This window comes from Rhincodon typus, chromosome 1, assembly GCF_021869965.1.
Source record: "Rhincodon typus isolate 14 chromosome 1, sRhiTyp1.1, whole genome shotgun sequence".
NCBI lineage: Eukaryota > Metazoa > Chordata > Chondrichthyes > Orectolobiformes > Rhincodontidae > Rhincodon > Rhincodon typus.
This window is the reverse complement of record NC_063332.1, coordinates 127892993-127907942: the sequence shown is the minus strand read 5'-3', so window position 1 is coordinate 127907942 and position 14950 is coordinate 127892993. Positions and strand designations below refer to the sequence as shown.

General features: G+C 42.2%; 2 protein-coding genes and 1 long non-coding RNA gene across 4 annotated transcripts in view; 2 read left to right on the top strand and 1 right to left on the bottom strand.

The window, feature by feature from the left end:
- Nucleotides 1-2666, bottom strand: part of LOC109916662 (transmembrane protein 131-like) — a 77172-nt gene extending 74506 nt beyond the window's left edge. Inside the window, exons 1-2 of one of the 2 annotated variants that reach the window (XM_048601670.1) lie at nt 2334-2666; nt 1888-1958 (exon numbers count right to left, since the gene is read on the bottom strand). In XM_048601670.1, coding sequence (XP_048457627.1) covers nt 1888-1958; nt 2334-2502 — 240 coding nt within the window. In that variant the 5' untranslated portion in view covers nt 2503-2666. The remainder of the gene's footprint in view (nt 1-1887; nt 1959-2333) is intronic. The other variant, XM_048601676.1, reaches the window with a different exon arrangement.
- The window catches only part of tmem131l (transmembrane 131 like), a 316682-nt gene that overhangs the window by 236871 nt on the left and 64861 nt on the right, over nt 1-14950 (top strand). The window lies entirely within an intron of this gene.
- Nucleotides 2876-13886, top strand: LOC125484166. The gene is made up of 4 exons (XR_007263007.1): nt 2876-3154; nt 4028-4273; nt 13414-13481; nt 13842-13886. It is a non-coding gene; the product is annotated as an uncharacterized LOC125484166 (long non-coding RNA).

Below are 14950 nucleotides of genomic sequence, written 5' to 3'. Positions count from 1 at the left end.
GCTATTCCTTGAAACCTGACTAACCAAACTTTTGTTAACTTATCCTAATATCACATGTGGTTTGGTGTCAAATTTCATTTAGTTGCTCTAAAAAGGTGCTGAGTGTATTGGTCATCAATTTTTCTTCTGAAATCTGATTTATAAATAAACATCTAGCATTGCTACAGTGTGCAATAGCATCCATGCTGAAATATATCACAACATATTTATTAATGTTGTATGATTCTCATTGCAAAGTGTAGCATGTAAAACTGTCATAGAACACATCTGATCTCTGAATAATGCCATTACCACAAGAGGAAACAATCAAACCTATCTCTCCCATTGCAAATCATATTTAATCTGGTCCGTTTGACAATGACAATTTACCATGTCTTGTAGGATAAAATTAAAAGAAATCAAAGAGCAACAGAAGACAATTGCTGCAACAAAGCCAAAGCTGCTGGAAAAGCTCAGCAGATCTGGCAGCATCTGACCCTTCCGCAGTCACCGGACCCGAAACGTTAACTCTGCTTTTTCCTTCACAGATGCTGCTAGACCTACTGAGCTTTTCCAGTAACTTTGGTTTTATTCCTGATTTACACATCTGCAGTTCTTTCAGTTTTTATTTAGAAGACAATTGCTGTTTCTCTTAGCCCGTGAATGCGTATTTCAACTATACTGGCACCTGGCATGTGTGTCAGTATGCAGCAATAACCTGTGAGTTCCCCAATTTCAAAAAGACTCAAATAGGGCATTAACAAATTCTGGGTTATGATGTTGTTAAAAGAACCAAAACAAATAGAGAAGTCAACAATGTTATATTTGTGGAAGGGGTCACAACCTCATAAAACATATTCAGCAGGTCTTTGGCCACACTTACATATAACTGCCTATACACACACAGGAAGGAGGTTAAAAGTACTACTTCAGAATTTTGTGATCATTGCCAAGTAGGCATAGCCTTTATAGCAAATTTTGTTTGTGAACTCAGTCATAGTTACAAGCCTCGTTACTGGGTTAACTTCTTTGTAAGTCTACCTCACTAAATTAAAGCTACTGCAATACAGTCAGTTGCTATCAACATGAACGTTAACTTTTATTGAATAAAAGTTAATTCATTGAACAAGTAGTTCACTAGAATATTTAAAGTTGATTCATTCACAATATGACAGCATTTAACAGTACAAATAAAAGCTGAAATTTAGATTCTTATACCAGAAATCATAACAACATGATTCAAGTAACATCTGACACAGCATACAGTTTACTATCTATCCTGGATACTCCTGCTTGAACCATGAAACAAGGCATCAAAGATCATAAATCATAGAATCCCTATAGTGTGGAAACAGGCCCTTTGGCCCAACAAGTCCACACGGACTCTCAGAGCATCCCACCCAGACCCATCCCCCTATAACCCACACATCAACTTGACAAACTTTTATTAAGTGAAAAAATGCAAATCTGCTCAATACAGTCATGCTAATATTTATTTTATTCATTTTAATACGTTTTATTTATTCTTTTATTTTAAAATAACCTTCCTGTTAACAAGACAAAGGAGCCCAAGTCAGTGATGCCAAAGCTGAACAATTAACATTGACAGGTTTGTATTGATAAAAAAAAGGGCTTATTCCATAGTTCACTCAATGGGAGATATGCTGGAGAAGCACAAGTTAGTGTGCATGTTCGATTGCATCTCTAAATATTTAATTAGCTCTTACCATCAGCAAGACACAAATACATAATTGAGGGATTCGTGACCTTGGAAGTCATCTTAACATGTTAAGAAAAAACATCGTAATGCAATCACAAACTAGAAAACACATTTTGACACAGAGTTCAGGAATTCCCACTCCCAAGATACTACGAATATAACAAGGGAAGTTATTTCAAAATTCTTACCTGATTAGGAAGTAACACATCTCCCTCTTCTGCTGGCCAAAGCTCTACTACATTGGACATTTCAGCAAGTGCTGTTCGAAGCAAGAAAAATATACATAGTTTTGAGTGAAAGTGAAACCACTTCGAAGGCATGAAGAAAATGTAAAAGCACTTAATTGGAATAAAGAAACTTTTAAGTTTGAAAAGACAACCTAATAATAACAAAATATATCGTGGTTCACAAAATTTCTTAAGCACTCTGAAACACTGAAATATTCTATTCTGAATCAGAAGTTGATCTTGATTACCGCACGTTGCCGTCTAGATCACGAATGTCTCGGCAGAGGAGAACGTGTTCATGGGTCATCCTACACCCTAACAAACTACAGGCTTTGCAAATATCGAAAACCGAGTCCCTTGAAAATACTGAGAACTCAAACAGCGTTACACACAAAGGATTCCCAAACCTTGTACGGCAGACGTCCCCTGTCGAAAACTCGGTAAAAGGAGCTGCAGGACGCCCAGCAACAACTTTACCCATTGGGCGCGCTGGTGGTGGTGGTGGTGGTGGTGGTGGTGGCGGCGGCGGCGGCGGCAGCAGCAGCTCCGCTCCCCTTGCACACTCAGCCCCGCCATGCTGCCGAGGAGCCCTCACACTCACGGACCGACCAGCACTCGTCCTCGTCCTCGTCCTCGTCCTCGTCCTCGTCCTCGTCGTCGCCGCCGCCGCCGCCACCTCCTCCTCCTCCTCCTCCTCCTGACCGCGCACCTACTCGCCCGTACGGGGTCTCCGAACAGGCACGCGCGCTGCCCGGCTGCACCAATAGGGGCGGGGCGGCGCGTTCCAGCGCAAGGCGGAGCGAGCTCGTGCCTGCACGGGATGGTCGGAGCGATCCGTATTCGCCTGGTCTGAGCAGGGGGCGGGACGGGGACGGTGTAGTGGGCGGGGCGGGGCGGGGCGGGATCTGAGCCGGGGGGCGGTGCGGGGGCGGTTCTAGGAGGGGCGGGGCCGTGCCGCGCGCGGATCGCGCCGAGTTCTTGTCCGCTCCGCTCGGCTTTTACCTGAAAACGGCAACGGTCGAAGAGCCAGCCTTAGTTTTATTCTTGTTACTGCTGTCGTTTATTAAAACTTATTCAACGAGAGACTGTGAGGAGGACGGACTGTTCCCTTCGTTAAACATGTAAGAATAGGGAGGGGAAAAGAAAAGATATTGTTTCCGGAGAATAAAAGGTGAATTTGTGAACACACTTCCAGAGGATGGTTGGTCCTGAGCTAATTGACATTTAAGTGAGTCGTTTCCATATTTATTGTAAGAGAAGTGAGCTTATGGAGATATTCATAGATTATTGATTAAAGTGGTGAGGCAGAGAGAGTAACCCCCTTCCCCTCCCCCTTTTCTGATGAAGGGTCTCGGCCCGAAACGTCAGCCTCTCTGCTCCTCTGATGCTGCTTGGTCTGCTGTGTTCATCCAGCCCTGCACCTTGTTGTCTAAAATAACCACATCTGGCTTATGGCTCAACTACCTTACTTTGACCGGCGTTCTTGTTTTTCATGTCGTCATCACTTGAGGACTCGTCCTACTGAAGTATTTACATTGCGCCTTCAAACTGCTGTTATTTTAAATCGTGTTTTAAATATTTTCACGTTTCCATCGAACAGTTCTCCCTCTCTCACCTTTAGCTTAAATTTATGACACACAGTTCGAGCCTTCTGATGAAATTCAGTTGTGGAATTAAAACTTTATATTGTACCTTTCACCATCCCTGGACCCCCCAAAATGTTCTGTAATGAAACTGTCATCGTTATAATGTGGGAACAGAGCAAACTAGCGTATACAAGGGATGTGCCAATGATCTAAATAGTGTGTTTTTAGTGTTGTCGGTTAAAGGATAAATTGTAGCCAAGATCTAAAGTTCTTGAACTTCCTTGAAATTGTGCCTGGAGATCTTTTACGTTCACTTTGGGAAACAATATCTTAGTTTAGCATTGCACCTGAAAGAAAGAACCTCCAACATTGCAGCACAGTGTCAACATGGATTTTGTGTTTATGACTTTTGTTTGAAAGTTGAGCCCACAAGCCGTTGACTCACGTAGGCTAGAGTACAACCACTGCACATCCAACTTAACATTACTGAAACTTTCTATTTCTTAATCGTCTAGAATTCTCACCAATATAAGAGTTGGCAGTGCAAGGACTACAATGACTCGTTGAGATAATGTTAGGTGCAAAAGGGTAAGAAAAGAAATCCTCTTCAAAGGTGAAGCCTATCAGCCCAAGCAAGTGCCTCTGACAGAAGCAGAGGCTGCAAGCAGCCGGAGTATCATATCAAGGACTCTCAACTGGCAACCATCACTGACACTTCCCTAGCATTCTGCACAGTTCTCCTCTGAATGACTGCCTTGCAGGTAAACACACTAGTTTCTCTTCAGCCTTCCTCTCAACAGATATACGCCACCACACTCTCATCCATTTTTACAGTCACCTTTCTGAATGCTCATGCTGCATCCTCAGTAATCGGTTAGCTCCTCACTGTTATAACTCTTTGCCTTCTGTTGTTCCAAGACCTACAAGTCCAGGCAAAGAACTGGGACTGAGCTGCAATCACAGAGGGAACTCTTAAGATGGGCAGAGTGGCATTATTACTGGTCATTACTAATGGGGAGGCGTAGGATGCCCAGAAAGCTGATGACAGCATTAGAAAAGGGGTTGTCACTTGGCAGTTATCTGTCATTCAAGTTGAATAAGTGGCCCCAATACATTGAATTCACAATGCTAATTTGGACCTCAGTTTCGTTTCAGAAGCAACTTGTGTATTTCATCTTACACAGGTACTTTGTGGGTCCTGATGAGGGAGAAGCCTGAAGAGTTCGCAGACAAGGTGCAGCATTCTGAGGATACATCATCACATAGCAACTGCACACCTTGCACCAGCACAGATACAGACATCTCAGTGCATCCATTTTCTCATTTAGTTAGGCCAGCATTTTTTTTTTTAGAACTAGGAGCAGGAGTAGGCTGTCCGGCCCTTCGAGCCTGCTCCGTCATTCAATAAGATCATGGCTGATCTTTTCGTTGACTCAGATCCACTTACCCACGTTCTCACTGTATCCCTTAATTCCTTTATTGTTCAAAAAAAATCTACCTTATCTTTAAAAACGTTTACTGAAGTAGCATAAACTACTTCACTGGGCAAGGAATTCCATAGATTAACAACCCTCTGGGTGAAGAAGTTCCTTCTCAATTCAGTCCTAAATCTGCTCCCTCTAATCTTGAGGCTATGCCCTCTTGTCCTAGCTTCACCTGCCAGTGGAAACATCCTCTCTACTTCTATCTTATCTATTCCCTTCATAATTTTATATGTTTCTATAAGATCCCCCCTCAATCTTCTGAATTCCAATGAATATAATCCCAATCTACTCAGTCTGTCCTCATAAGCCAACCCCCCTCAACACCGGAATCAACCTAGTGAACCTCCTTTGCACCCCCTCCAGTGCCAGTACATCCTTTCTCAAGTAAGGAGACCAAAACTGCACACAGTACTCCAGGTGTGGCCTCACCAGCACCTTGTACAGCTGCAACATAACCTCTCTGCTTTTAATCTCAATCCCTTTAGCAATGAAGGACAAAATTCCATTTGCCTTCCTAATTACTTGTTTGTACCTGCAGACCTACCTTCTGTGATTCATGCACAAGGACACCCAGGTCCCTCTGCATAGCAGCACGCTGCAACTTCTTACCATTCAAGTAATAATCCTTTTTACTATTACTCCTACCAAAATGTATGACTTCACATTTATTTACATTGTATTCCATCTGCCAGACCTTTGCCCACTCACTCAATGTATCTATGTTCCTCTGCAAAGTTTCACAGTCCTCTGCACACTTTGCTCTGCCACTCATCTTAGTGTCATCTGCAACCTTTGACACTGTACACGTGGTCCCCAACTCCAAATCATCTATATAAATTGTAAATAATTGCAGTCCCAACACCGATCCCTGAGGCACACCACTAGTCACTGACTGCCAGCTAGAATAACACTCATTTATCCCCATTCTTTGCTTCCTGTTAGTCAACCAATCCTCTTTCCATGCTAATATTTTACCCTTAACGCCATGCATCCTTATCTTATGCAGTAGCCTCTTGTGCGGCACCTTGTCGAAGGCCTATGCTAAGGAACATGTTATATATCAGCAAGGGCAGGTAATGAAGACAGGAAAAGCAATGGAGAGTCAACAATAGAAAACACAGAAAAACACAAACTCTTTTCAGTTGGACACAGATGCAGAGCTTTGGGGATCACACACTAAACATACCCATGGAGTGCCAAGGGGAAATGAGCCTGCTTTTATCAGATGGAAAACAACGTAAAGGAGAAACAATAATACTTGAAAATTAACATACTAGCCGTCCCGAGGCCTCATCTTAAGGCACGCAAGACAAAAGAACTACATGTATTGTTTGTGAGCTTTACTGGTTTTCCCTTCTGGGTTGTCAGAATTTCCAGTAGAGTGCATCCTTGCACTGAAATGGAGGAATCAATCTCAAGCATGAGTGGCTTGAAATCTCTCAGACATTTGCTCTGGTGACGACCTTGGTGGAAACAGTAGCTACTGCATGGAGATTCAAACATGACAGGTCACCAGATACATCTTGGTACATGCTAATGGCTTGGACATTCCAATTGCCAATTTACAGAGAAACACGCAAAACTTTTCCCTTGGTGGCTAAATGTCCACTGACATGCAGCCAAAAGTTTGCCGATTTTCTACTGACAAGAAAGTGCATATGGGTCACAAGAGGGAGGATGGACACATTGAGGGTAAGAATTGAGGATAAAAAGTTAACTAGGGAAAGAATAGGGCCCATTATGGACCACAGTGGTAATTTGTGCATTGAGCCAGAGGACGTGAGTAGCCTTCTAAATAAATACTTTCTGTCGGTATTCACTAATAAGAGGGATGATGTGGGTATGGAAGGAATCAGAAGGACCGTGAAAGACTTAAAAAGTCAGCATAAACAGAAAGGAGGTTCTCAGTGTTGTGGCAGGCATGAAAGTAAATAAATCTCCTGGACAGAATGAAATGTATTCCAGGCTGTTGAGTGAGGCAAGGGAGGAAATATCAGGGGCATTGGCAATAGTTTTCAATTCCTTCCTGGGCACAGAAGAGATGCCAGAGAATTGGAGGACAGCCAATGTGGTACCGTTATTCAAGAAGGGAGCAAGGAATAAACCACACCAGTTAGTCTAACCTCAGTGGTGTGAACTATTGAAAGCACTTCTGAGGACAGCATTGATATGCACAAGGAGAAGCAGGGTTTAATCAAAAATGGCATGGTTTTGTTAAGGGAAGGTCATGTCTGACCAACTTGATTGAATTTTTCAAAAAGATCACCAGGTGTGTAGATGCATTTGATGTTGTTCATTTGGACTTCAGCAAGGCTTTTGATAAGGTCCTCTGTGGGGGACTGATAGCAAAGATAAGAGCCTCATGTGATTCAAGGAAATTTGACAGAATTGGCTATGTGGCAGGAAGCTAGGGTGATGGACATGGGGTGTTTTTGTGATTAGACATCTCTGTCCAGTGGAACTCTGCAGTGAGCAGTGTTGGGGCCCTTGCTGTATGTGGTATGTATAAACGATTTAAACTTGAATTTAGGAGTGCTGCTCAATAAGTTCACAGGTGATACAAAAATTGGTGGAGTGGTAAATCATGAGGAGGAGAGGCTTAGATTACGGAATGATATAGACAGGTGGTCAGCTGGGTTGATCAGCATCAAATGGAATTCAATCCGGATAAGGGTGAGGTGATGCGCTTGGACGGGACAAACAAGGCAAGAGAATGCATAAAGAATCTAGGAACTCTAGGAAGCACAGAGAATCAGAGGGACATTGGGGTGCGTGTCCACCAGTTCCTTAAGGTAGCATGACAGGTAACTAAAGTGTCTGAGAAGGCATATAGGCTATTTGCCTTGATTAGCTGAGGCATAGAGTTTAAGAGCAGGGAGGTAATGCTGGAGCTGTAGCAAATATTGGTTGTGCCACAGCTAGAGTATTGTGTGCAGTTCTGGAATCCACATTATAAGAGGGATGTGATAGCACTGGAGAAAGTGCAGAGGAGATTTACCAGGCTGTTACCTGGCTGGAGAGTTTTGGTTATGAAGAGAGATTGGATAGACTGAAGTTGTTTTCCTTGGAGCAGAGAAGACTGACGGAAAACATGACTGAGATGTATAAAATTATGAGGGGCATAGACAGGGTAGACAGGAAGGAACCTTTCATTTCAGTGGAGGGATCAATGGCCAAGAGGGCATAAATTTAAAGTAAGAGGCAGCAAGTTTACACAGAATGTGATGAAAAAGCTTTTAACCCAGAGTGGCAGGAATATGGAAATCATTGCCTGTAAGGGTAGTTGGGGCAGAAGCCTTCATATCATTTAAGAAGTATTTGGATATACAGTTATGATGCCAAGGCATGCAAGGCTATAGGACAAGTGCTGGAAAATGGGATTAGAATTAGTTCGAGGGTTGATTTTTGACTGGTGCAGACTCGACATCTCGAAGGGCCTTTTTCTGTGCTGTAGATCTCTACAACAGTATGACGTATGCTTACGGGGCTCCTCTCATGGTATTTCCCTTCGCTGTGACAGAACTCTGTGTGCTACCTCCTGTCTTGCTGAATGGTTCTGCCCCTGCAAAGTACAGTTAAGACAGTTCCAGAAAAGATCTGCAGAAGTATCTTCACTGTAAGAGCAGGGAAATGAGTAACCTGTCTTTGGCTCAACTAAAACATCAGAGGAAGACTTCATAGTCGCACAAAGGGATTCACTTGGGCATTCGTCACTATGAAAATGTTGCTTAGATTGTGAAATAACAAATGAGTAGAGCTTTTTAGAAAGGTTTTGTCCATCTCATTGCAACATCTTGAAAACATTCAGTAGAGAAAAGTTGCATCAGAATAGCATTCCCAAAAAGCGTCTGTGTGAAATGAGTGCTTATGATGGAGTCATTTTTGATCTTGGAAATATTTTGTGCTGGAGGCTCCTAAACAAGGTGGAAGGGGAGCCAAAATCATTTAAGGATGCAGTTCTTTATGGCCTTACCTTTGTTTGTTATTTAAACCATAACTTCATGAGGCCAGTGCGGGTTATGCTGCACAGCCAGATATGAGGCTCCAGCTGCACAGCTGATATTCTCCTCTTCTTACTTCCTCCGTTGCTTCCTACTCCTTGCACATCAAACTGTTTGACCCTTCCTCTATTGCAGCCCAGCCATCCTGTTGTACTTTTTGGCATTAATCGGTAGGCTCCTGAAAGTTATCATCAGCCCAGTCGTCAGGGGACAGTCCTTGTCACCAAGAAGGCTTCTACCCAGTCTGCTCAGACACTCTGGTCGACTTAACTGATGAGGGATGTTGGAATCAAGGCAATTTCCAAGATGTCTTGAACATAAAAACTTTCTAATGGTCACAAATGATCAGCACGTTAAGTGAGTGCAGTGCCTTCCATTGATAAATACTCCTGATTGATCTGATGTCCTCATATAATTGCCACATATACAGTCAATTACTTTCTGGATCTGTGGGAATCAAGTCATAGCAGCAATATCAATGTACACATCTTGGGTAGTTTTGACAAACATGGTGTCTGTGAATTGGGAAATTGACTTAGTTGTAGTGGATTGTGAGATCTTGCAAATTCCCCAACTGATGTTTGAAAAGAACCGGAGGTGAAGAACTTCTGGACTAAGGTGACTGACAGCTATTAGCTGCTCGTGCCCATCTAGTCATCTTGGATGAATGTCTTGTTTCAATTTATTTATTTGCATTCACATAGCATTTTCACAACTAACAGATAATTCTTTGCAATGCATTGACATCAAATAAAGTACATTTGAAATGTAGTCACTGTTGTAATGTACGAATCACAACAGACAAGGTAAGTTTCTGCAAACAGCAATGTGATAAAGACCAGAAAACCTGTTTTGTGATATTGATTGAAGGATAAAAATTAGCCAGGACACCATGAGATCAATCCCCTCCTCTTCAAAATAGTATATCAGTATCTTTTAAGGCCACCTGAGACAGCGCAGGCAGTTTCAAATTAACATTTCACCCAAAGAAAGCACATAGACCTTCAGTGTTGGGGTGAGCTACAGCTACCAAATGTGTCAATAGGTGGTGGATAGCCAGAACAACTACCAGTTATGGAAACTAGCCACAAAAATGAGTAGAATCTCTTCTGGCAAATATGTCGTTGTGGAACAAAGTGGCAAGGTGTTTTAAGGTAGGGGATTGTGCATCATTCTAAATCTACAAATTCTGCATCATTCAAAATCTTCAGAAACCTACAGCACCCTTTGACATGGCAAGCAAGGGCTACCGGTCACTCAGCCATTGTTTGGAGAGGCAAAGTTTGATCAGGAATAATCAGCATGGCTTTGTCAGAGGGAGGTCATGCCTAACAAATTTGATAGAATTTTTTGAAGAGGTGATCAACTGTATAGGTGAGGTTGGTGTAGTTGATGTAGTTAATATGGATGTCAGCAAAGCCTTTGACAAGATCCCACGTGATAAAGAACACTGATAAAATAAAAGCACATGGGATCCAGGGGTAACTTCACAAGTTGGATCCAAAATTCACTTAGTGGTAGGAGACAGAGGGTGGAAGTAGAAGGCTCTGTGACTGAAGGTTGATATCCAGTGGTATACCACAGGGATCAGTGCTGGGTCCTTTATTGTCCATGATATATATTAAAGAAACAGATGAGAATTTGGCAGAGGTATGATAAGGAAGTTTATAAATGAAACAGAGATTGGCTGGGTGGTTAGTATTGAGGAAAAGGTCTTAGGTTACAGGAAGATATAGACAGTTTAGTCAAAAGGTGCAGATCAGTGACTGATGAAATTTAACCTTGAAAAGGTGGGGAGATGCACTTTGGAAGCCCTAACAAGACAATAGGGTACTCAATGTCAGGACACTCAAAAACTTAGAGGAACAGAGAGGTCTTCAAGTGAATGCCCACAAATCCCTCGAGGGAGAAGTACAGGTTAATAGGGTAGTTAAGAAGGCATTTGGGACAATTATCTTTATCAGTCATGTCAGAGATTATAAAAGCAAAGGGATTATGCTGGAGCTTTGGTTAGGCCACAGCCAGAGTACTGTGTGCAGTTCTGGTCGCCTCACTACAGGAAGGATGTGATTGCACCGGATGGGGTGTGGTGGAGATACACCAGGATGGAGCATTTTACCTATAAAAAGAGGCTGGATAGGCTTGGATTGCTATCTTTAGAGAGAAAGACTGAGGGAGGACCTGATTGAGGTATATAAGATTAAGAGAGGTATGGACAGGGTGGATAGGAAACAGCTATTCCACTTGCTTGAAGGGTCAATAATGAAGGGCCATAGTTTTAAGGTGAAGGGCAGGAAGTTTAGAGGGAGTTTGAGGCAAATTCTTTTCATCCAGTAAACCTCATAACCTTTAAAAAGTACATGGATAAGCACTGGAAATATAACATTCAAGTGGGATTAGTGTAGATAGGGGAGGGCACATTCAGTGGGCTGATGACTCTTTGTTCTGTGGAGTACTATGTGGCTGAGGAGAAGGCAGCTTCTTTCTTTGTTCCTGTTCTTGCTTTTGCTGCTAATAATGGTGTCACTGGCCCTTCAGTTCCTCTTCAGGGATTGATGTTATGACTGCATAAGGTGATCCTATACTGCAGTAAGGCTGAGGGCAGATATCTTTGCAACAGTGTAATCCAAATTACTCCCAAAAACTTGTTCCCATTCTGTAAACCATTGAAATCACATTGTTAAGATGTGCTGAGAATACAAAGCTGTCCCCTGGGAATGGCTGCAGCTTTCATTTTCTCTATTTCAACATTTTCAAGCATGAGTTTCATTGATCAATGACCTGATGCTATGTTCTCACTTTCTGAGTCCTCATGGGATCCACACGGCTCAGAAAATATGTGTACTAGCTGTGAAAGTCAGAATAGAAAGTTCAATTGCTACTTGATTCTCATTTAACAAAGTTAAATGTTTAACCCAACACCTTCAAGGGGATTTCTGGTTCATCTCTGAACCCTCCACTGATAAATGTAAAAGAAAGAGGGAACATTTCAGATTCCCCGCATGACATCATTTTTCAGAGGTTCCAACACTTACATTCCCTTCCCCCAGCGCCCCACTGCACCCACCCACCCTCTTAGCAGGTAAAATTCTTCCCTACTTCTCATTTGTTTGCGCAGGTTCAGGTTGATTGATAGGACTTTTACTCAGCTTGGAGTTCCAGATATCTTCCCCTCACATGCACCAAAAAATATTTTTCTCAATGCAGAGATAGCATAACAAAATTTAGGTCAATATCAGGTTACCTGGTACCTCGCACAATCCTTTCATTCTATGCAGCTTTATTATGAAGTGCAAGCATCTAAGGCTGGTCTTTTGATGACCTTGGATGCCACGGTTTCTGTGGTAAATGTCAGAAGTCACACAACACCAGGTTATGGTCCAACAGGTTTGTTTGAATTCACTAGCTTTCGGAGCACTGCTGCTTTGTCAGGTGGAGTGGTGCTTTACCTTACAAAGGAGCAGCTCTCACAAAGCCTGTGATCTCAAATAAACCTGTTGAACTATAACCTGGTGTTGTGTGATTTCTGACTTTGTCCATCCCTGTCCAACACCAGCACCTTCATATCTGTGGTTAAGGGCATCGTTGCAGTCACCATCTAATGAAGCGGAGAACTCCAATGATGGCTATGCTTTCAGCAGAATCATAGTAGAGAAGATGATAGGCAAATTAAGGCTGATGTTCTGCTGTCTGTAGAAGTTCTAAAATGTAGGTTTATCATGGCTTGCTTTGTGTTCCAGAACCCAGCAACTGAAAGAGTCCTGCACTTGGAGCTTGAGCAAGAGAAAGAGTATCAGTGGGGAATTTCCCACCTAGTTCACCATTTCCTCACACTTCTCTCAAGATTTGTTGCTGCAGTTTTTTTTGCTCAAACATAACTTCCTGTAATGTTGTAATCCCTCCTCCAATACCGGTGACCTGCCTCCTCTTAAAGGCCATTTTCTCCTGCGAAGATATATGAGATTTTATGACTAGCTGTTGCATTAAGACATCCTACAACGTTAACTTAATTAAGAAAGATCTCAGTGAAAGTAATATTGCTTCTGGGTTATTTCATATATTAGATTATAGCAGGCATTTATGTGAAGTATGATGTGATTTTTGCTCCAAAAGGATGTTTTAGCTAATGCAGCAATGCTTATGTTGTCTGTTGTGGCATCAGAAACTGGATATCATAGTCCTGAAGTATCCAACAGTCATTTATTATTACTAATTATTAAGTAAAAACATTATGTTATTCAGGCACATTAGTGTGGTGTCTGATGTAATGTCAAGCTATTATGTACTGTGGAACAGCATTCTCGCAATGCAGTATCAAGCTGCAAGTGATCCCAAGATGAGATGGAGTATGAGACCTTTATAGCTCAGGTGGCATTTTATGATACAATGATAATATCATGAATATGTCTTTTATAGATGTACTGACAGTGAGACATAACGATAGAGTATCTGTGGCCTGTGACCAGAATGTAAATCCAAAGAAAGTAAGTAGCCAAATCATGCTTATGTCATATTATTTTAAGAAACACGGAATAGATTCCCAAGAAGCAATAGGTGTCGAGGCAGAATTCATGAAAAATTTTACATCTGTGTAAGGATTGGTTATTTGTTCAAGGGATGCAGGTGTTATTGGCCAGTATTTATTGCCCATCCCCAATTCCAGTGAAAAGGTGGTAAAGAGCTGCCTTCTTGAAGTGCCACAGTCCTTAGGGTGCATGTACACACAAAGTTCCAGGATTTTGACTTAATAACAAGGAAGGAATAGCAATATGGTTGCAAGAAAGGATGTTTTGTGTCTTGGAGGGGTGATGTTCCCTGGACATCTGCTGTCCTTTTCATTCTAGGTGGTGGAGGTCAGTGTTTTGGAAGATCGTGTCAAAGGACCCTTGGTGAGTTGCTCCTAAGCATCCTGTGGATGATATACTACCACCATGTATCAGTACTGAAGGCTGTGAATTTTGAAGGTAGTGGACAGAGTGCCAAAAAAGTGGGTTGCTTTGTCCCAAATGTTGCTGGTTTTCTTGTTAGAACTGCATCATTCCAGGAAAGTGGTGAGTATTCCATGACATCCCTGACTTCTGCTTTGTGGTGGACAGATATCATGGTGAACAGAGGTGATTTGCTTGTTGCTGGATTCCTAGCTAGGACCTACTGTTGTTTTCACAGTTTTATATAGTTGGTCTAGTTCAGTTTCTGATCAGTGGTAGCTTCTGGGATATTGATAGGGTATTCAGCAATAATAATGCCATTGAGCATCAAGGGGTAATGAATATATTCTCTCTTGTTGGAGATTCTCGTTGTGTGGTGCAAATGTTACATGCAATTTATTAGCTTAAGGATCTTGCTGCATATGGACATGGACTACATCGGTAACTGAGGAGTCATGAATGCACAATGCTCATCATGAATCATTGGCAAACATCTTCACTTCTGATTTTCTGATGCAAAGAAGATAATGGACTATGCAGCTGATGATGGTTGGGCCTAGTGCCCTGAGGAACTCCCGCCATGATGTACTAGGACTGAGATGATTGTCTTCCAAAAACCACAAACATCTTGTACTAGGCATGACTTCAGCCAGCCAAAACTTTTCCTCTTTATTCCTATTATGTCCAGTTTTGCTATGGATTCTTGATGCCTTGATGTTAAGGGGAGGCACTTTCTGGAATTCAGCTGTTTTGTCCATGTTTGGACAAAGACAATAATGAGATCAGGAGCTGGGTGCCGCAGGCAGAACTTAAACTGAATGCCAGTGAGTAAGTAATGGCTGACAGAGTGCTGCTTTAAGGCATTGTTGATGACCCCTTTCATCACTTTGTTTATGATTGAGAGTAGACTGATGCGGCAGTAATTGGTTGGGTTGATTTCTCCTGGTTTTTTATGAATTCCCAGGTTGCTGGATTGATGCCAGTATTGTATTTGTGTATAACAGCTTCAATAGGAACTAATTGTT